General features: G+C 42.5%; 1 protein-coding gene across 3 annotated transcripts in view; it reads right to left on the reverse strand.

Moving 5' to 3' along the window:
- The window catches only part of col4a5 (collagen, type IV, alpha 5 (Alport syndrome)), an 86,013-nt gene that overhangs the window by 1,886 nt on the left and 58,232 nt on the right, over positions 1–25,895 (reverse strand). The window contains exons 27-50 of one of the 3 annotated variants that reach the window (XM_039610137.1): positions 25,664–25,761; positions 25,166–25,316; positions 24,966–25,079; positions 23,804–23,971; positions 23,292–23,381; positions 22,905–23,051; positions 22,730–22,828; positions 22,549–22,638; positions 14,472–14,611; positions 14,245–14,371; positions 11,422–11,601; positions 11,267–11,317; positions 10,952–11,137; positions 8,721–8,729; positions 7,743–7,751; positions 4,750–4,883; positions 4,560–4,632; positions 4,385–4,456; positions 4,104–4,232; positions 3,458–3,556; positions 2,125–2,337; positions 1,870–2,047; positions 1,670–1,784; positions 632–804 (exon numbers count right to left, since the gene is read on the reverse strand). In XM_039610137.1, the coding sequence (XP_039466071.1) occupies positions 632–804; positions 1,670–1,784; positions 1,870–2,047; positions 2,125–2,337; positions 3,458–3,556; positions 4,104–4,232; positions 4,385–4,456; positions 4,560–4,632; positions 4,750–4,883; positions 7,743–7,751; positions 8,721–8,729; positions 10,952–11,137; positions 11,267–11,317; positions 11,422–11,601; positions 14,245–14,371; positions 14,472–14,611; positions 22,549–22,638; positions 22,730–22,828; positions 22,905–23,051; positions 23,292–23,381; positions 23,804–23,971; positions 24,966–25,079; positions 25,166–25,316; positions 25,664–25,761 (2,845 nt within the window). The remainder of the gene's footprint in view (positions 1–631; positions 805–1,669; positions 1,785–1,869; positions 2,048–2,124; positions 2,338–3,457; positions 3,557–4,103; positions 4,233–4,384; positions 4,457–4,559; positions 4,633–4,749; positions 4,884–7,742; positions 7,752–8,720; positions 8,730–10,951; positions 11,138–11,266; positions 11,318–11,421; positions 11,602–14,244; positions 14,372–14,471; positions 14,612–22,548; positions 22,639–22,729; positions 22,829–22,904; positions 23,052–23,291; positions 23,382–23,803; positions 23,972–24,965; positions 25,080–25,165; positions 25,317–25,663; positions 25,762–25,895) is intronic. The other 2 variants (XM_039610138.1, XM_039610139.1) reach the window with 2 other exon arrangements.

Consider the following 25,895-nt stretch of genomic DNA (forward strand, 5'->3'; position numbering starts at 1 on the left):
TATACATATACATATACATTCATTATACACTTTATTAGGTACACGTTCAACTGCTCATTACTGCAAATACTAGAATACAGAATACTGTTACATTACTGCAACTCAACAGCCATTGAATTTAGGGAAATAGACATGGCAGAGGAAGAGTTGCAAAGAATTTCAATTTGAGCAAAATGGGGAAGAAATGTGATTTAAGCAACTTTGAACATAGCATGGTTGCTGGAGTCAAATTATCTGGTTATAGAGTTTTAGAGAAAGGTGAACTACTGAGATTTTCCTGCAAAACTCTAGTTTTTACAGAGAATGGTCTGAAAAAGGAAATATCTATTGAGCGTTCTTATCAGCTCAAACCCATCTGGTTTTAAGCTGATAATAAGGCAAAGTTAACTCAAATAACAACTCATTACATCTAAAGTTTGCAGAAGAACATCTTTGAATGAGCTCCAGCGGCAGAAGACCAAAAGAAAAATTCTGCCTGTTCTGATGAGTCTTAATTTCTGCTTCAACATCCAGATGTTAGGGTCAGAAATTGGTGGTAATAACATAAAACCATGGATATACCCTGCTGTGGGTACAATGGTTCTCATAAATAAATTTTCCCCTTCACAGACGTTTGCACATGTATCCACACCTGAACATCTCAGAAGGTTCCACGGTGGCTAGCCAGAAGCTGTAGGAGTTAGCATAGAAGTTACATGTCCCTCTGCCGTGGCACTCAATGAAAGGGGAGCTGCGGAACTCCTCCAGGCAGGAGCCGGGGGAGGCAAGAGCCTGACCGGAGCCCTCTGCACCCGCACTGGTGTGCTGTGGGGAGAGAAAGAAGAATTAGAATTGGACAGAAGATCTCATTAATTTTTTTTAGTTTTCTTAATTTATGAACCCCTTCTGAAAGGGGTAAAAAGGCAGAAGATGGGGGTGCTGGTCACATTTGCTGTGCTGGTGTAGTTGCAGAGAGGTGTCTACCACCAAGCCAACTCATAGCAGTCGACAGATTTTAGTCACACAGGCCTAGAGACCTTGGTCTCAAAGAGGTGCACAGTGCTGCACTATAAACTTGCATGCAATTGCTTTGGTTGCTAGCAGACTACAGCTGTTGCCTATAATTTGAATAGAAGTTTTTTTACTTACTAAAGGTTGTCCTGTCATGGCAATCAACCATACTTCAAAATGTGCAACAGAATCCATTTGATAGCAAATGGACTCTGTTTCCATTTGTGTCGCAAAAGTATCACTGCTGCTCGCTGAGTGGTTGCAGTAGTAGCATTGTGTTGTGATTTGGCACTATAGGAATAAAACTGAAATTAACTGAAACTGAGTGTTAGTACAGTGTGGCTCTCACTTTGTAAAATATGATTAAAATAGACAATAAGTGTCATCTGACTGACACCACTGCCATGTGAGTGTACAGCGCGCTCAGTTTTTCAGTCTGTTCAGTTTTATTGATCTTTTATACACAGTTGATGAAGAAAACCAACTACTGTAATTAACCGGTACAGGCTCCTGTATTTTGAAAACAGAAACACTCATAGCTTTTGTGTACCGCCAAAAGAATTTGTGGTTTTGGAAAGCAAGGTGCTGCTGAAAGATCAAGCCAGTGTGAGATTTTAGTCAAGGTGGGGATGCAAGTGTCTGAGTGTGTGTTTGTTTGCGTGTGTGTGTTATTTCCTACCATCATAAAGGAGTATCCAATCCACAGTACTTCCCAGTTTTCAGGGCAAGAAGGAATCTGAATAGTCTGACTGTGAATTGCAATCACCATGGCGGGAGCTTCACAGACTCTACATCTGGATGCACAAACATAGGAAAAAACACAAGATTTACACACTTCCCTGAATTCAACAGTACTGCCCTTCCCTCCTCCCATCATACCTGCTGACATAAGGCCTGATACGCTCTCCCACGAAGGGGGCCATGTCTTCGGGCATGCGTCTGTCCGTGGACAGCCAGTAGGAGTAGTCGTTACGGGATGCGAAGTTGCAGACGTTGTTGATATTGCAGAACATGAAGGGCATGGTGCTAAATCTGCGCAGGCAGCTACCAGCTGTGCCTGAAAGAAGACGCTCAGTTATATGAACTGCTTTCTGACAGCTGTCTGATACAATGCAACTTCTAGGTAAAGCCTACCAAGGTCCTGTCCATGTGCCCGCTCGTTGCCTTGCACGTACAACAGAGAGTATCCATTATAGATAAACTTAGTTCCAGTGGGGCACTCTGGGTCATCGGTGGTCTGGCTGTGCCGGGTGATGAGGAAACCGTGAGCAGCAGAAACTGATCCTGGGACACCGGGAGGACCTTGTGGACCATCTGAACCACGGGGACCAGGGGTGCCAGGCTGACCTGTGATAAGGGGAATGTCTGTATTAGCAATGAGAAGCCTCAGGGCGGCAACAGTACCAGTATCCACAGAAACATCAAAATCTCAGCCAAACGCTCACATAACCATTTCTACGACTTCCAAAGCTAAAACAACAAACAATTAAAAGAGCAGCTAAACAAATTCCGCAAAAACATGTAACCAAAAAGCACAGATTCCCCCATTCACTCGACAGCATGTACATGGACAACCAATGTCTCTGCTGAAAACAGACATCTCTCAGATACCAACACTGCAAACTTTCATCATGTTCCAACCAAAAAGAAGACCAAAATTACATTCATGTTTGAAAAACATTACCATGAATTCTGTCTTACCTTTAATATCTTGCTTACAAAACTTAAATCCATCGCGATAACACCACATTTCCTCAATAACTCCATTTCCAAGTGTGCTTTGAGAGAAGTTTCCCATAAAAAATAACCATTTTCCACCTTATTAGCTTATTTATGCACAAACACATTACATGCAAGTCCACTATTGTGTACAATTGTGAACTTTGCTGTGTTTCACTCCAGCAGCTTTATCTTTCCACAGATAACATCCATATGTTGATTCATGGTTTTCTTGAGTTTCTGGTCTACTGCAGCATATTCTCAAAGGGGTAATAGAGAACAAAATAGGCCAGATAAAATCCTTTGTATTTTTCTCTGTTCCATCCTAATTTCCTTATTAGCTTGTTCGCTTAATTTTGCTACGTAGACTTTTGTCATTTTCAAGCAGGAATATCACAAAGAACCCTGGGTCCTAATAGGTTAAACTTCTTCTTTTTCCAGCTGCTCCCTTTAGGAGTCACCACAGCTGATCATTCGCCTCCAATTCCACCCTATCTCTAGGACCTTCCTTTGTGTGTTCTTCGTCACTACATCCATGAAGCTTCTCTGTAGCCCTTGTCTTTTCCTTCAACCTCCATATTCATCCTTTGTCCAGTATATCCTTTTATATCTGGTAAATCTTTGATTAGCAAATAAATAAAACTTTTGGCCACGACTGTACATACACTACTAATAACGTTTTCTCTTTTTTTTTAACCAGGGATAACATACAGAGTAGGTCAGTAATGAGACTCTCTGCCTTACTTACCAGGCTGACCTCCCGGACCAATGTCTCCCTTCCTGCCGGGAGGTCCGTTGAAGCCAGGAGGACCATCGCTCCCAGGACCACCAGGGTCACCTTTGATACCTGAGACCAGGAGGCAGGAGTAGCAATGACTCCATCAGTTTTTTCCACCTTAGTTCATTTTACTCATCCCGTTCACATTATATTAGGCCAAATATAAAATTGTCGTGGTTTCTATATTGTACAGCACTTGTGTGAGAAGAGTCAAAGAAAATTCATGACAAAATGTGTAACTTACAAAGTACTGCTTTTACTTTTAAATTCACTGTGTAATCTGTCCCCTAGCATTATGGAAAATGTCCAAAATATTCGGCCATGCTATCAGAAGTAATAATAGTACAAAATCTTATTTTAGGATCACAGATGTGGCCATAATGTACTCCTAGAAATCATTTTGTCAGTATTTATGGAAATACAAAATCCCTATTTAATATGTATTAAATGCAAAAACCTCTTTCCTCACAACTATAAATGTCTATAAAAGCACAGTATAGATAGCGTTGTAGGAAGTGCTTCCCCTTTGGGAAGAGCAGCATAATCATTTGATCCTGATCCTGTGTCTTTTATGTTACCTGTATCAGTTCCCATCAAAGAAACTATATTTACTTACCTGGGCCTCCAGGTTGACCAGGCAAACCAGGTGGTCCTGGAGAACCACGTAGGCCCTGAAGACCTGGGGGTCCCCGTTCTCCCTTTAGCACAACGGGAGGCGAACCTTCACCGGGATCACCCGGAGTGCCTATTAACATGACAAAATTCTCCTGTTAGCGCACTTGTCTGGGGGTGAGGCGGAGGGAGACAGAACAAAATAAAGCAGCAGCACAGATTTTTCTTTTGAAGGTAGTCTCACGTCTCTTCACTCTAGAAGAAAAGGATAACATGTTGACCTACCCCGTTCTCCAGGTAATCCACGATCTCCAGGAGGGCCACTGGGGCCAGGATATCCAATATCACCCTTCAATCCTGATAAAAACAAATCTTTAGGCTCTGTTCACAATAAATGCTGATGACTAAAATATGTTTTTGTTGAAAAAAAGAAGCACAAATAATGTTATTGTGAACAAACCAGGGAATCCAGGAACACCAGGCTGTCCGGAATCTCCCTTTATACCAGCGGGTCCAGTAGGACCGGGAGTGCCCTGAGAAGAAAGGGGTTTAGAGATATTGTGAGCTCAGCTAATGAAAGACAAAGAAATATAGATCTGCATTCTTTTAGGCTCAGAAGATAATGAAGTAAATGTGAAACAGGGTGTTACCGGATTTCCCGGAAAACCAGGATCTCCCTTCTGTCCGGGGTTGCCAGGAATTCCAGGTATGCCAAGAGTACCCTTTTCTCCCTTAACGCCACCAATTCCTGCGGGTCCACGAGGACCTTGTGGGCCGGGTGGACCTTCACACGCAGAGAATGAAAGGTCAGATGTGATAACATAAAAATAACACAACACTGTTGATTATGTGGTTTTTTCCCCCCACCAGGGTTCTGATCACATTTTGATCTTAATTAAGCAATTAAACAAAACATTTTTGGCTGATTTACTTTTATGCTTTCTTATGGGTCTTATTCTGATGTGAAAAATGATTTGTCCCCTTCCTGATTTTACTTTTTTTGACACAGACATGTTTCAGATCATCAATCAAATTGTAATATTAGACAAAGATAATCTGAATAAATACAAAATGCAGTTTGTAAAGATTCGTTCAATTTCACTAGCCACACCAAGGCTGCTGAAATTACTTAAATAGAATGTGTCTGACAAAATGAAGTAAATTAAAAGATCTAAATTAGCAACACATCACTCCACGATCTAAAGAAATAGCTGAGAAACAAAGTCACTGACATCTATCAGTCTGGAAAGGATTACAAAGGTATTACAAAGGCTCTGGGACTTCCCAGGGGTGGTCGACCTACCAAAATTAATCCAAGAGCACATCAATGACTCATCCAGGACGTCACAAAATAACCCAAACAACATCTAAAGAACTGCAGGCCTCATAGGTCAGAGTTCATGATTCAACAATCAGAAAAAAACTGGGCAAAAATAGCCTCCATGGGGGAGTTCAAGGAAAAGACCACTGACCAAGAAGAACACAAAGGCTCACACATTTACAAAAAAACATCTTGATGGACTTCAGTCAGATTGAGATGCTTTGGCATGAAGTTAAATAAGCTGTTCAAATTTGAAAACTCTCCAATGTAGCTGAATTAAAACTATACTCCAAAGAAGAGTGGGCCAAAGTTCCTCCACAGTGATGTGAAAGAGTCACTGGCAGCTATAACAAATACTTGATTGCAGTTCTTGATGCCAAGGATTTGGAAGGTTTGGAAAATTAAATCATCATTTAAAAACTGCATTTTGTGTTTATTAAGATTATCTTTGAAACATGTAAGTGTGACAAATGTGAAAAAGTATTTGCATGGTTCCTTTTTTTAATCCTTCAGACTGAAGATTTCCAGGTGTATTAATAGTGAACCCTGAGATTGATTGACAGAACGGGATAAACACACATGTATGTTATTGGTAACTAAAAATCATGGTAGAGAAACATTTTAAGAAGATCTTCAGGTAAAAACAATCCCGAAAAACAGTAAACTTGCAACTTGATTGTGTGTAGGTTTTTTTTGTGGTTATTAGTCTTGGGTGAACTGTCCTGTGGGGTAAAGAAAGGATGAACTGAACACTCAATTTATAACATAAACCGTCACATAAATCCAGAGGTTAGGGCCGGGGTTAATTCATCTTCAGATCATTAACAGTTTTGTCATACAGTTTGATCCCAATGTTTTTGGGCTATTACACATTTTTGTACTCTTGCCTCTGCACAACAGCACAACTACCGTATTTTCAGCACTATAAGGGGCACTAAAAATCCTTTAATTTTCTCAAAAACTGACAATGCGGCTTTATAATCCGGTACCCCTCATGTATGTAATCTGGTTGTGTTTACTGACCTCGAACCAATTTTATGTGGTACACGGCGCTCAAAAATCTGTCAAAAAAATGTTTTAGTATGACTTTGGTAAGCTATGAAGCCGCACCGCTTGATGGATTGTCTGAGCATTACGGCTACCGTAGAAGAAATGGACATAAATATAAAATATAAGGACTGTTTTTAATACTTGGATAAAAAACATTTGCAGTAGGTGACTACCTTAAATCTAGAACCCATGGATGCCACAAAATGTACTGTATCTCCTGCCTTGACATGCTCTTTCAGGACTTTATTACTGCCAACTCCAGTTGCTGCTTATTTATCTAGTTTTGGATTCATTAACTAAAAAGCACGCTCGATTAGGAACTGTAGGCTGCAGTCTTGCAGCATTTGGCTGAATCTGAGCAGAGAGTAGAGCCCTGTACACGAGTCATATTTCTATCAGAAGTTATCAGTAATTGCTAACGATGTGGTTCATGTAGTGTGTCTCAGATCAAGAGCTGTTTCTCTCTTATGTACTTTTCTCTTCCCATTACCCTGGTACAAGTTTTTTTTTTTTTTTTTTCCCAGAGCTGCGCAGACACTTTTAGATGTTTTCTGGCAACCTCTAATCTGGCCTGTTCTTGAGTGTAACCAGTTGTTTGCACCTTGTTGTAAATTCTCTGTATTTACATTCCTTAATGTGTCTCTTGATGTCGACCATGACACCCCTACCTCCTTGAGAGTATTCTTGACCTGGCTTGATGTTGCAAAGCTGTTTTTCTTAAACATGGAAATAATTCTGTGATCATACTTAGTTCTTCTGTGGTGTTCAGTGCATTCATCCTTTTTAAGAATGAACTAGTGGTGATTTGGCCACTCTAAATTACTACAAGTCGTTCCTGTCGCTCTAAAAGGTTCATTTCTGTTCAGTCTATCCCCTTGCAATCAAATCCAGATCTTTCATCTGCTTAATTTGTCACAAAATAAGAAGGGAACAGGCCTCAGCGTGTAATGGGACTGCTTTTCAGTCAATTGTTCAATTACTTTTGAGCCTCTGAAAAATTTGGGTCTGTGCATAAAAATGACTTCTAAGCAGTCATTGCAAAAAAACAAAAATGTAAACACATAGAGCTAAAGCTGAAAATCTGCACTTCGATTACATATTGATAATTTGATTCAAAACCCAATGTGGTGGTGCACAGAGGAAAAGTGAAGTGGATTCACACTTTTACATGCTTTGAACTGAGAGAAATTGATGTGAACTAACCCCGACCCAGCATGAAACTCAGTTTATATGGCTACATCTGTCAAACCCATAAAACCACTGGAGTCTAACCTGGAGGACCTAGGGTTCCCAGAATTGCCAGGCAAACCGGAGCCGGGATAAAAGAATGGGGCAACAAAGAAGAAGAGAAGGTTTAGACACAGGTAGGCATCAGTACAGAAACACAGTCATACCTGACAAAGAAAGAGGTATTTCTCCTTTACTGAATAAACCATGGGGCCTATTTGGCTTGATTTAATTCATGCACAATGATGTGGTATGTTAGCGTTAATGCCAGCTGTCTGCTTTTAAATATGTTGCTGTTAATCTTTTACAAATGACACTGATATGTATTCATATTTGGCATAATTTTTTTTTTGTAGTCAATCATTAACATGAGAACCAACAACAAACTAAGGTAATGTTAACTGCCACCATTAACCTTGTTTAAGTAACTCTTTGATAAGTGACAGCAGGATTACCATATGCCCTGTTTTTTAGCCAGTGAGGTCTTCAACCAGTTTTTGGTTTTGGGCTTTTTAACAGGTTTTGCAGGCAATAACAAAACTATAGCTAATAGCCTGACGGCCTTATCTTTCAAAGATAAAAAAAAAAAAACACATTAAAACACAGTATATACTCAATACTTAATGCTTAAATATAATCAAACACAATGTGAAAACAACTAAGGTGAGTTAGTTATATGATGTGTTTTGTATTTAAATTCTGTGGTGCTGATACATTCTGAATTTGCTGCAGCACCGACATGTGACCCAGATCATCCACATGCTGATTTGTGTTGTGATTATCATGATCACACTTGAAGAAAAAGAAAATCTTTAATAGTGGCTTACTTGTAAAAAAAACCCAGTGTATTATGCTACCATCAGAGTGCATGGAAAGTGAAAAGAGACAGTTGTTAGGAGGAAATAAGGAGGAGATGCAGTGATTTATCATCTATTTGTTCCTAAACTGATCAGAGAGACGTTTAACTTGGTCAGTGCTGCTGTAAGAGACATGCAGGAGAAGTCTGGATGCCGTTGATCTGACCTGCAGGGCCTGTGGCGCACAGATGCACGAGTTGTCACGCGAAGAGGGCCCGCCACACCAAAGCGGGTGGGATCAAGCCACAGGAAACAGGAGTAACATATAATAACATTGTGTCACCCCGACAACCCCAAAAACCTTTTCATGTAGCCTGATGCAGGACTGGATAGCAGTCGGTTCTGACAATTGCTTTCAAAAGATGTGGCTTTTAAATAATGGGTGATTTCCTGTAAATATACACTCGCTGCCGCTTATTAGTTACACCTCGCTAGTACTGGTTTGGACCCCTTTGAGCCTTCAGAGCTGCCTGACCTGATGATAAAATCAGGATGAATCCATGCTTTCATGTTGCGTACTTTTTAAATCTGACCCTACCACCTGAAGTCTGCAGCAGAAATCAAGAGTCAAGAGCCAAGCAGTGTTTTTCTGATCTTCTATTATCCAATATTGGTGAATCTAGCTGAACTGTAACCTCGGTTTCCTGTTCTTATGTGACAGAAGTCACCCAGTATGGTCTTCTACTGCTGTAGGCCATCTGCTTCAAGGTCTTCTTTTTATTGTGTATTTAGTTATGCTCTTCTGCATACCTTGGTTTTAACAAGTGGTCATTTAGATACTTTTTCCTTCCTATCAACTCAAATCAACCTGGCCCTCCTTTGACATCAAACCATTTCCAGTGATATTTTTTCTTTTCCAGGTGAAACAGTAAACCCTGGAGATGGCCGTGTGGGAAAACCCCAGAAGATTATCAGTTTCTTAAATACTTGTGTGGCACCAACAACCATGCCACATTTAAAGTCATTTAAATTAAATTTCTTCCACATTCTGATGCATACTTTAAACTTTCAACTATGTCTACATGCTAAATGCATTGAGTTGCCACCATCGGCTGATTAGTTGAATTGGTGTACCTAATAAAGCGGCTGATGAGTATAAATAAAACCTGCACATCTACTTTCATCTTTTTTTTACATAAAGAAAGATCACAGTGCTACAAATTTGTTTCGGTTGCCTGTTATTACAGATGCTTCCATGAATTTGAGAATAATTTTTAAACCAAAAAGTATCTTTAAAAAAAGAAGAAGAAATAGTTTTAAACAGGGATGTTTTTCTGAAAGGGTTTGTCAGGAGAGTCTACTCTTTCCAGCACTGTACGAGACTTGTTCTCAGTGTGTAAAAACACACACACGCATGTGTGCTTTTGTCGGGACGAACAGTGTCCATGCAGATGGCTGATTGGTGAGACAAAACCAAAGTATGGCAGCAAAGCCAGACACAAACCAACGACAGCTCTTATCCAGAATTGAAGAGTTTTGCTCTTTATGCTAACAGGGTAAATGAATTACTACAGCAGCAGTATTTCTGTCGTCATCGAAACATCTTTAATGACAGATTTTTGACTGAATCAGAGATTTTGGTTTGTGTCTGCTTCACTTGTTTGAAGTTCTCTTTTCTTCAGAATGGTTCACAAACACACAAATACCCACGATTCAGTGCTGTTGAGAGACGAATGGATTACAGCTTTGCCAATGACCAGACCAAGAGAAGAGGGCAAGGGGGTGAGGAGACATGAGGGCGTATTGTTTTGTGAATAAAAACATTTTTGGATGATGATGAAGACACAACAATGTGGCATAAACACATGCACTTTTCGGGACGTAGTCATAACCCCAGAGGCAAACAGTGATTGGTGTGTGATGAGGTGAAGGAGGAGAACACTAACATTTACTCATGAGACCAGGGTGGTGTTGACAATAATCGGACAGGTGTGTTGGTTCTCATACCGGCTGTTTGATAGGTGCAACAATCTCCCATGCAAATCAAGGAGATGGAAGCGTTCACGTTTAAAGTGGAGATTCTGCCATTTGCTGTCTGGTTTTCTGTGGTTACCTACAGGATTGGGTTAGTGGTTCTTCATGTCTTACCTTTAAATCTAAAATTTTACAGTGAAGTGGAGCATCATTCAGCAGAGATATCCAAAGAACCAAGTAATCTGTATGATGCCTATGGGGCAATTGGTTGTACAGCCATTTTCCTGCAAGTCTTGTGATGCAGTTAAATGCAGGGAGGCTGATTTTTCAAAGTTAACATTATGTTTATGGGTAAGAACGGAAGAATCCTGTCTCTGGTCACTGATTGCACAGTATAGTTATTATTAATACAATAATCATCTGAAAACCAGGCAGCAAATTCTAGTACTAAATGTGGTGATAAATACTGTGCAAGTGCCTTACCTGCTCTTCCAGGTAATCCAGGGGGTCCTGTGGCACCTTTAGGGCCTGGCAGAGACAGCCCAGCAGGCCCAGGAAAGCCAGGGGCACCGTTTTCACCAGGGCCACCAGGTGAGCCTGGGTCTCCTTTAGGGCCAGGAAAACCAGGGCTGCCGGGTACACCAGGAGGACCTGTGTCTCCCTTGATACCTTAGCACACAGAGAGACAAATTAGAGAATGCTGAGAAAATAAATGTAACTAACCTGCAAAACCAGCAAAAAATCAATAAAGAATACACAGGTATGAATATATATGCACTACAGGTGGTGGTAATTCACCTGGCAGTCCTGGACTTCCAGCAGGACCCGGACCACCGTAACCTGGAATTCCTGGAGGGAAAAGTAATGAAAGTATTTATTTTTGAGTAACACAAAGGAAATAAATTTTGAATGTACCGCAAAATTACAGTTTCTGTAGACCCCCTGTGACTCACCTGGTTCTCCTTTGACTCCAGCTGGTCCTGGAATCCCATCGCGACCTGCCTGACCTTTCTCTCCTGGTAGACCAGACGGTCCTTGTGGACCAGGCCCTCCTGGTCTACCTGGAGCTCCTGAGCTACCTGGGGTACCGGGCACACCGTCAACACCCTTAGGACCGGGGATACCAGGAGGACCTGACAAGAGAGTAGAAAGAGAAGATCGACCCTAGCTTTGCTTCAATGAAAAGAAGTCCCATTAACACAAAAACTGATCATGATTGACAGAGATCAGCAATCAACAATGAAATCTGAACATAGATGCTGACCTTCTCATCATTTTACATCATTTCATTCTTTATCGTTTCACTCAAAGAACACAGCACAGGTATATTTTCTAGGTAAACCGTCCTTTTACTGCTGTTCTAGTAACCAAAGCAACCAGCTACGCTCCTCTAACTGGTTGCTTTTTGATGTACAGAGAGATCTGGCAGGTCGATAAAGCATTTTTTAATATACACCTTGAACATGGAATAATTGTGGCATTTTTGAGATATTTTGAGTTGTGTGGCTACTATATTGGTCAGGTCTCACTTGTAAAAGAGACTGCCATCTCAAAGGGAATTCCTAGTAAAATAAAGGTAATATTAGTAATAGATTATCACAATAAAATTCCTTCTTCACTCTGATATAAAATACATGTGACTGACCAAAGTCTTTCATCCAAGGCATGATTTTTCTAAATGCTTGAAATGGTAACGTGACAGACTCCTTCTCTAATTCCTTGAATTCTCAAAGTCGACTCCTTTTTTCCCTTTTTTTTGGTCCAGTGAAGGCAAAAACTCACCCTCTCCAGATTTACCAGCCAGAACCATTAATTGTGTTTTTATTTCATGCTGTTTTTTCTTATTGTCTTAAAAAAAATTGTAATTGTATCTTTAATAGATAAAATACTGCCGGGTTCTCGAACTCCAGTCCTCGAGGGCCGGTGTCCTGAAACTTTTCCATGTGTCCCTGCTGCAACACACCTGAATAGAATTAGTAGTTCATCAGCAAGACTCTATAGAACTCGACTGCATGCTGAGGTGGCAATTCAGCCTTTTTTTTAAACTTTATACTTAATATTTATTTATTTTTTCCATTTAAACATGAAGTTACAAAGGTAGGACCGTAAAAAAAAAAAGCTAACAAAAGAACAAACAAACAAACAAAAGGAAAAAAAGATTATACCATCTGGGGAGAAAATTCATATATATTTGTTTACGAATTCAGCCATTTGATTCATGTTACAGAAGCTCATGAGTGAATGAACATGGTGCAATAAAAGTACTTTTAGAAGTACATTTTTTCCAAATACTTGCATTTACTTAAAGTAGGGTTAGGGTTTGACACTTCAGCATGCAGTCAAGTTCTATAATCTTGCTAATGCTGAAATGCTGCATTTGCAGTTTAATATCAGCAACTTATTTCAGCTTTTTATTCTTAAGAATTAGGGATGCACCGATACCGATACTGGTATCGGGTATCGGGGCCGATACTGTAAAATGTGTGCGTACTCGTACTCGTAAAAGTTAACCGATACCATGAACCGATACTAATGTAGCCCGAATTTGGGAGTAGATACTCATAATTCCCATGGACTTGAACGCCACGGTAACATAAGGTGTTCACAGTTATGTGATGTAACTGTACCCTGAATTTAATTTGCCCTGTAATATGTCACAAGGTAAATACAGGTAATTAGAGCAATCAAACTGTTATGTTAATCATAAAGTATTATTTTATGGTATGTAACTCTGAAGGGAGTTAAAATATTGTTCAGTTCTAATTTTCTGGAGGCCCGTGAAGGTAGCATAAAACGGGACCTGTGTATCTGTTGCAATGGAGGAGGAGAAGAGAACGGCATGGAGAGATGCACGAGGTTAGCTGAACCAAAGTGAGAGACTCGGCTAGTTTTACTGAGGTTAACTAGCACAAAAGAGTGTGTAACTAGAAAGCTAACCGTGTGGGAGCTTCGCAACAGAGTGTGGGTGAAGTGACTTTTTGTTTCAACGGTCGCACCACCGTCCGTGGAAAACTGTGTTTCCAGCTACGATCGCCGAGGCTAAAGGCTAGCCCGGACTGCTTGGCTGCACCACGGAGGCAGCCGCTATGGACTGTCGGAGAGCTGGACAGTGACGGGCTAACGTGCTGTAGCAGAGACAGCATCGGGTCGCAGGGAGTGGATTTAGTGTGGGACTGGTGAACGGCGACCTACCGAGCAACGGAACTGTAAGTCAGACTTTTGTGCTCTTACTGGGGAGAAGAGGATTTTTCTCCATCGTCCAGCGTGAGCAGCAAACAGGCCTGCAACAAGTGTGAATGTGAGCGTGTGTGGGGCCCATGTGTGAATATTGTATGTTTAGTGGAGTTATATAACGTGTTTTGGAGTGTATATTAGTGAGTAACTTACCAAAAGGTGATAACATAAGTTGGGTTGTTTAATATAATTTGAAAGGGAATTATTTCATTTATACAGTGTATTTCATTTGGTTAAGGAATTGGAATATCATTTGAGTTTAAAAAAGGGATGTGTTGTACAGTATTTGTCTCTGCCCTTACGTTCAGTAAACGTTTCGTTTGTGTTAAAGAGTTGTCTGGGTTCGTTTCTTTACTACTGGTTAAGTTTAACTTGTGTGTGGTAGAAGTATCGGATTTTGTACTCGGTATCGGCAAGTACTCAGATCCAAGTATCGGTATCGGATCGGTTTGAAAAAATTGGTATCGTTGCATCCCTATTAAGAATAATTTCTACAGATGTAGAAAAGAATTCTTTTCTACATCTGTTATGGTCAGACCTACCTTGGAATCCTGGGAGTCCGGGGTCACCTTTGTCGCCTGGTCTTCCTGTCACACCTTGGGGACCTGGTAATCCTGGGTTTCCTTTTAGTCCTGGATTTCCTGGGTACCCTGGCAGGCCTGGATCACCCTACAAAGGATGTAACACAAACTTTTAATGTGCACCAAAATATTATTTATAATAATATTTGCAATTTTTACCAGGAAATCTGAGTGGCTGGATTATGCACCTTTTGTCCGGTTAGTCCAGGCGGTCCGACGCCAGCAGAACCTGGCTCACCTTTGGGTCCTTGGTAACCAGGTGATCCTGGCTGTCCTGGGGATCCTGGTATACCCGACACTCCTGGTACACCTTTCTGCCCTGGTGGTCCTGTGTGTTCATTAAAGGAATAAGTTGCAAATGAAGTTTAACAAATGTTTAAAAAAAAGAATGTCATTAAGATACAGAATCAGGTATTCTCTTCCTTAGTAAGACTAACCAACACACCGGTGCATCATTGGTTTGTGGGTGTGGGAGCCAAGTTAAGATAGTTCATATGTTGTAGTAGTTATATTTCGCTGTTGTTAAGCTTGCTTGTGTAATTAATAATTCAGGAAGTAAATGCATGTTTATGGTGGAACTAAAATTATTTTATTGCTGTGTTGGTTTAGTTACGTAGTACCATGAATACATGTGCCTTAAGGACTCGTGTTTATAGTAAAATCCGGGCTTCACAGCTGTATGCAAATTAGCGCATGCGGTGCGGGAGGGGGGAGAGAGAAAAAGAGTTAATACGGTATAAGCTATACGCGGCAGCACGGCAGAACAGAGCCACACAGTTTTCCTACCGTAGTAGGTTATTTTGTTGAGGAAGTTTTGAAGTTAAACCTGACCACTCCTGTAAGATGCAAACTGTGGAATAAATTTTGTTACATCTTTTACAACGGAGTCCCGTGGAGTTCTTTTCTTCTTCAAACTGACCTACGCGAGTGAAGCACGGAAAACTGGTCTCACGGCTTGTACATTTTGTAGGAAAACCCGCTTGTTGTGGATTAATTCAAGCGACTAAGAAGGAAAAACCCAAGCTGCTGCAGCGCGACGAAAGCGTGAGTAAGTGGAGCTAATTCACGAGGAAAAAGTGCTGAGTCATTGTGGAAGCTAGAGCGGTGAGCTGTGTGGTAGCTAACCTGCATGATTTTTGGATGATAAAATAAGGATTTTGTCGTTGCTATTCGGGAAACTAATACCATGAACGAAGAAGAAGAAGAAGACACTGTAGCAGAAATGGAAGCTAGAGTGGTGAAAATCACACCTAAAGCTATGGAGGAAAAGCTGCAACGTGTTGTTAATTTACGGAAGGCCAAGTTAGCCAAATTAACAGGCACAGTGAAACAAGTGCGCCAGCTGATGGAAAATGAATGTGATGCCAGCCTAGCAGAAGCAACACAGTTAATGAAGGATTTTAATGAGCGTTTTGGAGAGTTTTGTGATTTGAACACAAATGTTAAAGAGGTACTCCAGCAAATGCCAGAGGAGGATTTAACTAAAGACCAGGGAAAATGGTTTGAACCTAAGGCTGATTCCTTCAAGGCTTTTGCTGAGACAGCTTCGGCTTGGATTGACAAAATGGCCATGCGCGCTGTGGAGGCTGAAAAATGCAATGAAGATGTGAATCCATCTGACAGCATATCTAATGCATCTGTCTCAAAAACGCAGTGATAAGGCATTTTCAGAACGTGGCTCCTGTGCATCGTCATCGGTGTAGATCCACACGCATGAAGGCAGAGGTGGAGCGAGCTACTCTATTGATTAAGGCATCATCTTTAAGACAGAAACGCTTGCTGGAGGAAAGGAGGCTAAGCTCCAAGCTGAAAAGGAGGAGTTAGAAATACAAACAGCTCTTGCAGCAAATGAGGCAAAGATCAAGATCTTATCGAATATGAAAGTCGTGCATCCAAGGCATCCAGTCGGCGTATCCACTCGGGATGGAATGAACTCCTACGTGGCATCGCATAGAGTTGGAAATTTATTTACTTCACAGAAGTCAAATAGTCCTTCCCCCGCGAGAAAGACAAGCACAGAAGAAGAACATTCTCCAAAATGCACAGCAAGCACACACTGTTACCTCCCAGCTACCACAGACACCAAGTGCTTTACAGGATGTGGTGAAGTGCTAACTAAGCAGCAGAAGTTAGCTACGTTGCCCCCAGAGAACATTTCTGTGTTTAAAGGGGACCCATTGAGTATCGGCTGTTCATGCGAGCATTTGAACATGGTGTGGAGGATAGAACAGAGAGAGCGACAAGGATCGATTGTACTACATGGAACAGTACACAAGTGGGCAACCACGAGAATTGATACGGAGTTGTCTTCATATGGAACCTACACAAGGATATCAAACGGCTAAGAGACTGTTGGAAGAGCACTTTGGTAATGCCTACAAGATATCAGTGGCATACATTCACAAGGCTCTTAACTGGCCAACCATCAAGTCAGACGATGGAGAGGCTCTTCACGCTTTCGTCCTCTACCTTACTGGATGTCATAATGCAATGATGGATGTGGAGTACATGGAGGAGTTGGATAACACGGCCAACATGCGTGCTATCGTTTCCAAGCTTCCGTACAAGCTGAGAGAAAGGTGGAGAACATTTGCTTGTGGGGTCCTAGACAAGGAAAACGCAGAGTCAAGTTTGCAGATCTGGCGGAGTTTGTCAATAAGCAGGCCAAAGAAGTTTTGCATCCATTGTTCGGCGATATAAAGGACAGCACCTTAAAGGTCCAAGTTAGAGGGCAAGTGGATGAGAGGTTGCAAAGGAGAAGTGGAATCAGGAAAGGATTCACCACAGCTGCAACTATCACCACTACACAGGACGTACCCTCTAAAGAAAGGAACAAGGTCAGCGGAAATCAGGTGTGTGCATTTTCCAAACCCTGTCTCTTCTGTCGTGGTGAAGAGCACACCATGGAGCAGTGCAAGAGGATGAGGGAGTCACTTCATAAGGAAAAGATTGATTTCATGCGAACTAAAGGACTATGCTTCAGCTGTCTTAAGCAGGGACACATGAGTAGTTCGTGCAAAGAAAAGGCAAGTTGTCAGGTTTGTGCGCAACTGCACCCCACAGTGTTACACATGAAGACTAAGCCCAATGCTACAAGCAAAGGGCAGCTCCTGAAGCGGAATCATCAGAAAGAGAAGACCAAACAGAGTCAATCGTGAATGGATTTGTTGAAATGGAAGCACCTGCTCACGATGCAGAGAAAACAGAGCACATCTTGGCAATAGTTCCAGTCCAAGTGAAACCTAAAAGAGGACAAAAGGTGACACACACTTATGCTTTTCTGGACCCTGGCAGTACTGCCTGCTTTTGTACTGAAGAGTTAATGCATGAGCTTAACTTGACTGGCAGGAAGACAAACATTTTGCTGAAAACGATGGGAGAAGAAAAGGTCGTCAGTAGCCACATTGTGTCTGGGTTGGAAATAAGCAGCTTAGACAGTGACGACTTCTTTGAGTTGCCAGAAATGTACAGTCACAGTGACATTCCTGCTTCTGCCGACAATGCTCCTTCTCAAGACTACGTGAACAGGTGGACCTACCTTCAGCAGGTGTCTATACCTAGGATTGAAGCAAAGATTGGACTGCTAATCGGGGCTAATGCGCCTAAAGCTGTCGAACCGTGGCAAGTTATAGCCAGCGAGAATGGCGGTCCATATGCCATGAAGACAAGGCTCGGTTGGACCATCAGCGAACCCCTCCAAGGAAGCAGTTCTCAAAGGGCAGCATGCGGACTGATTCAGGTTGCAGCAAACCGTATATCAGTTAGCAAGTTGGACGAACTCTGGGACCAGCAGTTTAAAAGTGACTTCCTGAGTGTGAAAGAAACGAGAAGCAAGAAATGTCAAGAGAGGATTTGCAGTTTCTGGAGATAGCGACAGAGTCAGCTACTATTGTGGACGGACATTACAGCATCGCTCTGCCGTTGCGGAACAAGCGCATTAAGATGCCCAACAACCGCAAAGTGGCTGAGCAACGTGCCTTACACCTAAAGCGGAAGTTGGAGAGGAATACTCCATTCCACACAGAATACTCGACTTTCATGAGTAACATCATAACCAAAGGTTACGCAGTGAAAGTGCCGGAAAAGGACCTTGGTCGTGACGATGGAAAGGTTTGGTACCTACCGCACCACGGAGTTTACCATCCCAAGAAACACAAGCTTCGAGTGGTCTTTGACTGTGGAGCATCGTATAAAGGCACCACCTTAAATGATCAACTGTTACAAGGACTAAATCTGACCAGTACCCTTCTTGGGGTAATTATCCGATTCAGACAAGAAGAAGTGGCCATCATGGCAGATGTGGAAGCAATGTTCCACCAAGTAAAGGTGCCTGATGAAGATTCTGACCTTCTTCGGTTCCTGTGGTGGACATCTGGTGACATTACTCAGAAAATGGTGGAGTACAAGATGGTGGTTCACATTTTCGGTGCAACAAATCACCAAGCTGCGCCAGCTTTGCTCTCTTGCGCAAATGTGCTGAAGACAACCGAGATCCAGCCAACAGCCAAGCGGTCGACACAGTGCTGCACAACTTCTATGTGGACGACTGTTTGAAGGCTGTGAGCTCAGAAGAGGAAGCCATACAGTTATACCACACTCTTAGAGCTGTATGTCAGAGGGGTGGATTCAGGCTCACAAAATGGATAAGCAATAGCAGAGCAGTTCTGTCTGCTATTCCAGAAGAAGAAAGGGCATCAGAGGTTAAAGATTTCGATCTGGATCAGGACACACTTCCCATTGAGAGAGCGCTGGGAGTCCAGTGGTGTATTCAATCTGACAGCTTCAGGTTCAAGATTGTAATGCCGGACAGGGCACCCACTCGGAGGAACCTCTTGTCCATTGTGAGTTCTGTCTACGACCCACTGGGTATCTTGTCACCGGTCACGCTTCAAGCGAAGAAGATTCTGCAAGAGCTTTGCAGGAGAAAGGTTGGCTGGGATGTCATCATACCTGCGGACCTAGCTCACAGGTGGCTCAAGTGGAAGACCCAGCTCCACCAGCTAGAGAACATAAGCGTTCCAAGATGCTTTAAACCTGTGGGCTTTGGAGAGTCAGTATACAATCAGCTGCAACACTTTGCTGATGCCAGTGAAGAGGGCTACGGTACAGTAAGCTACTTGCTACAGAGGAACAGCCGTAACGAAGTCTACTGCGCATTCATGTTGGGAAAGGCAAGAGTGGCCCCACTTAAGCCCATTACAGTTCCCCGCATGGAACTTACTGCAGCAACAATGGCAGCACGCATGGACAGGGTTCTGGCATCTGAATTGCAGCTTCCACTCCAACCATCTGTATTTTGGTCAGACAGTACCACGGTACTCAAGTATATCAGCAATCAAACAAGTAGATTCCGTACCTTTGTTGCTAACCGTGTGGATGCAATCTTGAAATGCTCCAGTCCAGAGCAATGGAGGTATATCAGCACCTCACTGAATCCTGCCGACTTTGCGTCTAGGGGGCTCCAAGCAGAGAGCTTCATGCAGTCCCACACATGGTTACAGGGGCGGACTTTCTCACCAAACCCATGGAAGAGTGGCCAGAAGAGGTGCACCCAGCTGAAGGCCTGACTATAGATGACCCAGAGGTAAAGGGTAACCTGGTGTGTGCTAGTACAATCAAGGAATGTGAAGATGTAGTGCTGGAGTTCCTGCAGTACTTCTCATCCTGGTTTAAGCTTAAAAGAGCAGTGGCATGGATGCTTAAAGTCAAGAGCATTCTGCTGCAACTGTGTCGCAAAAGGAAGGAGTTGAGTTCTGTTAAAGCTCAACCTGTAGTCGAGAGGGATATGAAAGGTTTCAAGGATAGCCTGTTTCAAGGGGACACCAATAAGCTAGCTGTGGAGAACCTTGCCAAGGCTGAAGAAGCAATCATTCGCTACTGTCAAAGGAAGACATTTCCCAAAGAGATCACCGCGCTTTCTAAAGGTCAAGGGGTAAAGAGGACTAGTAGTCTTTTCAAACTGAGTCCAGTGCTTGAACAAGGCATCCTCAGGGTCGGAGGGCGACTCAGCAGAGCGGCTCTACCCGAGGAGTCTAAGCGGCCAGCAATCCTGAACAAGGATCTTCACATCACAAAGCTTATCCTTAGAGAAATACATGAGAACTTGGCTCATTGTGGTCGCAATCATGTTATCTCCAAGTTGAGAACAAAATTTTGGGTACCCGGTGCCAACTCTGCAGTAAGAAAATTACTCGCTAGGTGTATTGCCTGCCGGCGTGCGCATGGAGTTGCAGGACAGCAGCAGATGGCCGACCTACCCCGTGACAGAGTTCTGCCAGATGACCCTCCATTTACTAACTGCGGAGTGGACTACTTTGGTCCGTACGAGATCAAACGTGGTCGAAGTACGGTGAAGAGGTATGGAGTCATCTTCACCTGCCTAACTACTCGTGCGATACACTTGGAGATGGCAGCCTCGATGGACACAGATTCCTTCATCCATGCTCTCCGTCGCTTTATAGCCAGACGAGGTCAGGTAAAGGTCCTTCGTTCTGACAATGGAACTAACTTCATTGGTGCAGAGCGTGAACTTAAAAGAGCCATTGCTGAATGGAATGTGTCCAAAATTGAAGACCACCTAAAACAACAAGGCATTCAGTGGACATTCAACCCTCCCTCAGGACCCCATCATGGAGGGGTCTGGGAGAGATTAATCAAGTCAGTGAAGAAAATCCTTAACGTTACCTTGAGGCTGCAGACACTGGATACACTTCTGTGTGAGGCAGAGGCCATTATTAATAGTCGGCCAATAACCAAAGCATCCAGCGATCCAAACGATCTGGAAGTACTCACTCCCAATCACCTGTTGCTGCTCAGGAATAAACCATCTCTTCCTCCCGGACTGTTCGACAGGCAAGATCTCTACGCAAGAAGAAGATGGAAGCAAGTGCAATACATGTCGGAAATATTCTGGAAACGATGGGCAAGGGAATATTTGCCGCAGCTTCAAGAGAGGCAAAGGTGGCCATCTCGCAACTTTTTGGTTGGAGACATTGTGCTTATTGTTGACGATACAGCCCCACGCAACTCTTGGATTACAGGGAAAGTAATCCATACCATCTCGGACAAGGCAGGAATGGTGCGGCAGGTTAGGATCAAAACCAAAACGAGTGTACTGGAAAGGCCCATTACGAAGATTTGCCTTCTGCAGGAATCGGACTGACGTAATCAACTGCAGAGACTGAAGTTTGTGTACTTTGGCTCCACAAGTTTAATTTGGTAATTGTGTAATGGAGTCACAATTAGGGGCCGGTATGTGGGAGCCAAGTTAAGATAGTTCATATGTTGTAGTAGTTATATTTCGCTGTTGTTAAGCTTGCTTGTGTAATTAATAATTCAGGAAGTAAATGCATGTTTATGGTGGAACTAAAATTATTTTATTGCTGTGTTGGTTTAGTTACGTAGTACCATGAATACATGTGCCTTAAGGACTCGTGTTTATAGTAAAATCCGGGCTTCACAGCTGTATGCAAATTAGCGCATGCGGTGCAGGAGGGGGGAGAGAGAAAAAGAGTTAATACGGTATAAGCTATACGCGGCAGCACGGCAGAACAGAGCCACACGGTTTTCCTACCGTAGTAGGTTATTTTGTTGAGGAAGTTTTGAAGTTAAACCTGACCACTCCTGTAAGATGCAAACTGTGGAATAAATTTTTGTTACATCTTTTTACAACGGAGTCCCGTGGAGTTCTTTTCTTCTTCAAACTGACCTACGCGAGTGAAGCACGGGAAAACTGGTCTCACGGCTTGTACAGTGGGCAACCAATATAGGTTTTCAGAACTTTGGGCACCACCATCTTGCTTTGAAAGCCAGAGTATATGAAAGAGGGACTAATAATACAAGGACACTATGTAAACACTGTAAAAAAAAAAAAATACCCCGTTTCATTATTTTACATTTATGTCCTCTACATGAAATGATAGTTAAAAAAATCAAATAAAAATGATCATCATGGTATATCAAAAAATTGTTTTAATTATAAATTTACTAGGAAATATTTACTGAGTTATTAAATCAAGTGATAAGCAAGCACATTTTATTAAGACTTCAATTAAATTAAACTTAGCTGCCAAACAAGTCATCTCCTGCTGGCAATTAGAAAGAATGCCGGTTTAAGTCCCTTGCTCTATAGCAAGTTACAACATTTAATAAACAAGGTGTAGACCTGAAGGATATTCATTTGTATAGGCATATTTCAACACACAACCCTGGCCTTTAATTACTAACACATACAGCAATAAGGACCAAAGTTTTGATAAAAAGCACCTGGGATTCCCATGTCTCCCATTTGGCCTTTAGGTCCTGGAGACCCAGGAATACCTGGACCTCCTTGGCGACCAGGATCTCCTTTAGGACCTGCAAAAAAATTAAATAGCATGTTAAAAATCTGTTTCTGTCTGTATTTATGTATGTACTTAGTATGTATGCATTAGGGGTGAATTCATACCTGGAGGTCCAGGGCGGCCAGGACTGCCGTCTGTTCCTGGAAGCCCAGGGTCACCAGGGAGACCAGTAGCACCTTTTGGACCTGGAAAACCTGTTCCACCTGTAGAAAACCGATATGTAAGATTAAAGGCAATCCTTTTACTATTTGAGGGCAGTGAAAATGTTTTCATCTCTACCTGAAGGTCCAGGATCTCCTTTTTGTCCCTTTAAGAGCTGCGATGGAACACTGGGTCCTGGCGGTCCCTGGAGGCCCATGTCTCCCCTCTCTCCTTTAGTACCAGGAGTACCTGGTGCACCGTCTCTACCTGGAAATCCTGGATCACCTACGGAGATGCATCAGGCAGGTTGTTTCATGAGTAGCTGTTATATTATTTCTCATAGCTTATGCAACCAGATCCCAGGGTTTTAAAGAGATTTTTTGCTGTAGGAAAAATTATCATTCTGGAGATATTTTGATGATGCTGTACTGATGATGCATGCTGAATGCGTGCTGCATATGTCAATTTATAACAATAAGTGTTATCATACATGATTTTTGTGGTAAGTATGGAGTGTGTCAGTACCTTTAAATCCAGGAGCACCGGGTCCTCCTGGGGTTCCCGGTCCTCCAGAAGGTCCTGGAGGTCCAATGGGACCCATGTCTCCTTTCTGACCTGCAGCCAGGCAGGCATTACAGAGGAGACAAAGTTAGAATAATCAATAAACCAAAAAAGTAAATATTTAATTACATACAAAACACATAAAAATGTCTATTATCATTTAGTCAACTATTTCTAATTGGTACCTTATTAACTTTTTTGGTGGCAGATTTAGATTTCCTGATAACTTTGTGAGCTAACAACAATTAGCTAGCCTATAAGCTGCTTTATACTTAGTCATGCAGACATTCAGCCAGTCTTTTTGTAGTTAGTAAATGCTCTAAATGATCGACTGCATAGTGTCATAATGACAGTTTTTTGTCCTTTGCTTTATCAACTTGTGACAGATAATGCTTTTTGTTGCTTTTCAAGATACCAATATAGCTAATGTTATTAATTTACAGCCATATTTCGATGATAGAAGAGTGACAGCTTACCTGGCAAGCCAGGCAAACCATCGCGGCCAGGTCCTCCAGGTGGTCCTGGCGTTCCAATTGGACCTGGAGGACCTTGAAAACCTGGAGCTCCTGGGTCTCCTGGTGGGCCTGGGATGTCTAGACCTGGAGGGCCAGGGTCTCCTTTTGGGCCATCTGATCCTGGCAGCCCTGTAAAGATGATTATTATGACTGTCCTCTTTTTCTTTAGGAACAACATTTGAACTGTCAGGTTAACAATAATTTGAAGGCAAACATTTTTACTCTCCACTCCCCTGGGCGGTCAAGATTTTGAGGGGTTGTCCTGGTTCCCACTTCTGCAATATTGGAAACAGTGCTTCTGGATTGGCAAAGTAGGAAGGAGTGGTTCAGCTCCAGGGTTTATATACATAGAGTTTGCTCTATGTGTGCTTTTGGGTATATGACCACACCCCTAACCGTGTCCTGTGGGAAGCATTTTGGAAAAATAAAGTATTGGGGCCCAGTGTTGCAAGCTAGTCAGTCCCTTTGTTCTAATAGTCAGGGTTTGGGTCATATTGTAAGTCAGACTTACAGTCCAACGTTCTCCAGACTGGAGAATGTTGGATCCTCTAGGCACAGCCAATGAGCAGAGTGTTTCCGATTCTGTGGCTTCAGAAACACCACCAATCAGTGAACTCCATCTTGCACCAGAGTGATTTGTAGCCAAATATAGTGGCTAGGATGAAAATTATTGTTTTCAAGTCTGAGGCCATGTAGAACCTCAGCTGTACAGTAGACTCCTTACTTCTGGCTGGCAGTGAGTTACTGCTCCAAGTAAAGGGGTTTAAGAATTCTGGGTTATGTTCAAGAGTGGAGGAAACTCTGAGCTAAAGACTGACAGATAGACCAATGTGACGTCCGGTTTACAGAGCTGAGCCTGAAAATGAAGTAGCCAAATTATAGAAATAGGGTTGAGCAATGTTCCCGCTCTTGGCATCTGCCTGGGATAACTACTAAAAGCCACCTGGGTGAGGTGTCTCCTGCATATCCTACTAGCAGGAGAGCCCAGAGACAGAGCCATATAGATCAGATTATGTCTAACAGCTTAAACTGCCGCCCCCTCGACCAAGACACCATTAGACGGCAGTATGGATATTCTGTAATGCTGAGTTTTCTCTTTACAGTCAAACCTTATGTGACTTACCTGGTGGTCCCATCGGGCCTTGAGGTCCTGGGAGACCCGGTGGGCCTGTTCCGCCATAAGAGGGGGTTCCAGGGGGGCCACGAGGTCCAGGTGTACCAGGTGTACCAGGCTCACCTGCACAGGCAGAGGATAATGTGTCGGCTCAAAGTTCTGGCTTGGCGTCATTTTGTTCTAAAATAATCACACAATTGAAAGAGTACCTTTGAATCCTGGAACTCCATCAGCTCCAGGCCGTCCTGACAAACCAGGGCTACCAGGGAAACCGGGATCTCCCTTAGGTCCAGTGGAACCTTTAGGTCCTGGTGCTCCTACTAAACCAGGAGGACCAGGACGTCCAACACCAGGTTCACCCTGTCACATACATAACCAAAAAGAATGTCAGGCACAAAGGGAGGGACAAACAGTACAGTTTAGGACAGAACAAGAGGCATTTAATGAAAGCTATTAATAAGAAATGAGCTATAGTCATCACAAAAATGTGTTCAGTTGAATTTTCTTTCAGGTTCTAAAGGTTCATGGGGAAATGTGTTGCCTAGAGAAAATTGCTTAATATAAGAAAACATAATCATATAAGTCATTTTCTAATTGTAAGAATTATTTTAGCCTTGTTATTTTAACCTTCTACAGTTAAATAATGTTAGTAAAATTGGTATTCACAATTATCTATTAAATATATTAAAATATATATGTACACGCACCTTTGGTCCAGGAAATCCCGGCTCACCGGGACGTCCATCTATTCCTGGTCTTCCTGGTCCTCCAGGGGCTCCTGGCTGCCCGGCAACACCTGGGAATCCTGGAGGAGGAAAGAAGTGAGTGTGAGATGAAGAAGGTAACAATGATACAAAAAGCAGAGAGTGGGGTATGTAAGGACGTTGTTAAAGTTGTTAAAGAGAAGGCAATGTAAATAGGAGTGGACAAAGGAAGACA

Source organism: Oreochromis aureus, linkage group 3 (genome assembly GCF_013358895.1).
Source record: "Oreochromis aureus strain Israel breed Guangdong linkage group 3, ZZ_aureus, whole genome shotgun sequence".
Taxonomy (NCBI): domain Eukaryota; kingdom Metazoa; phylum Chordata; class Actinopteri; order Cichliformes; family Cichlidae; genus Oreochromis; species Oreochromis aureus.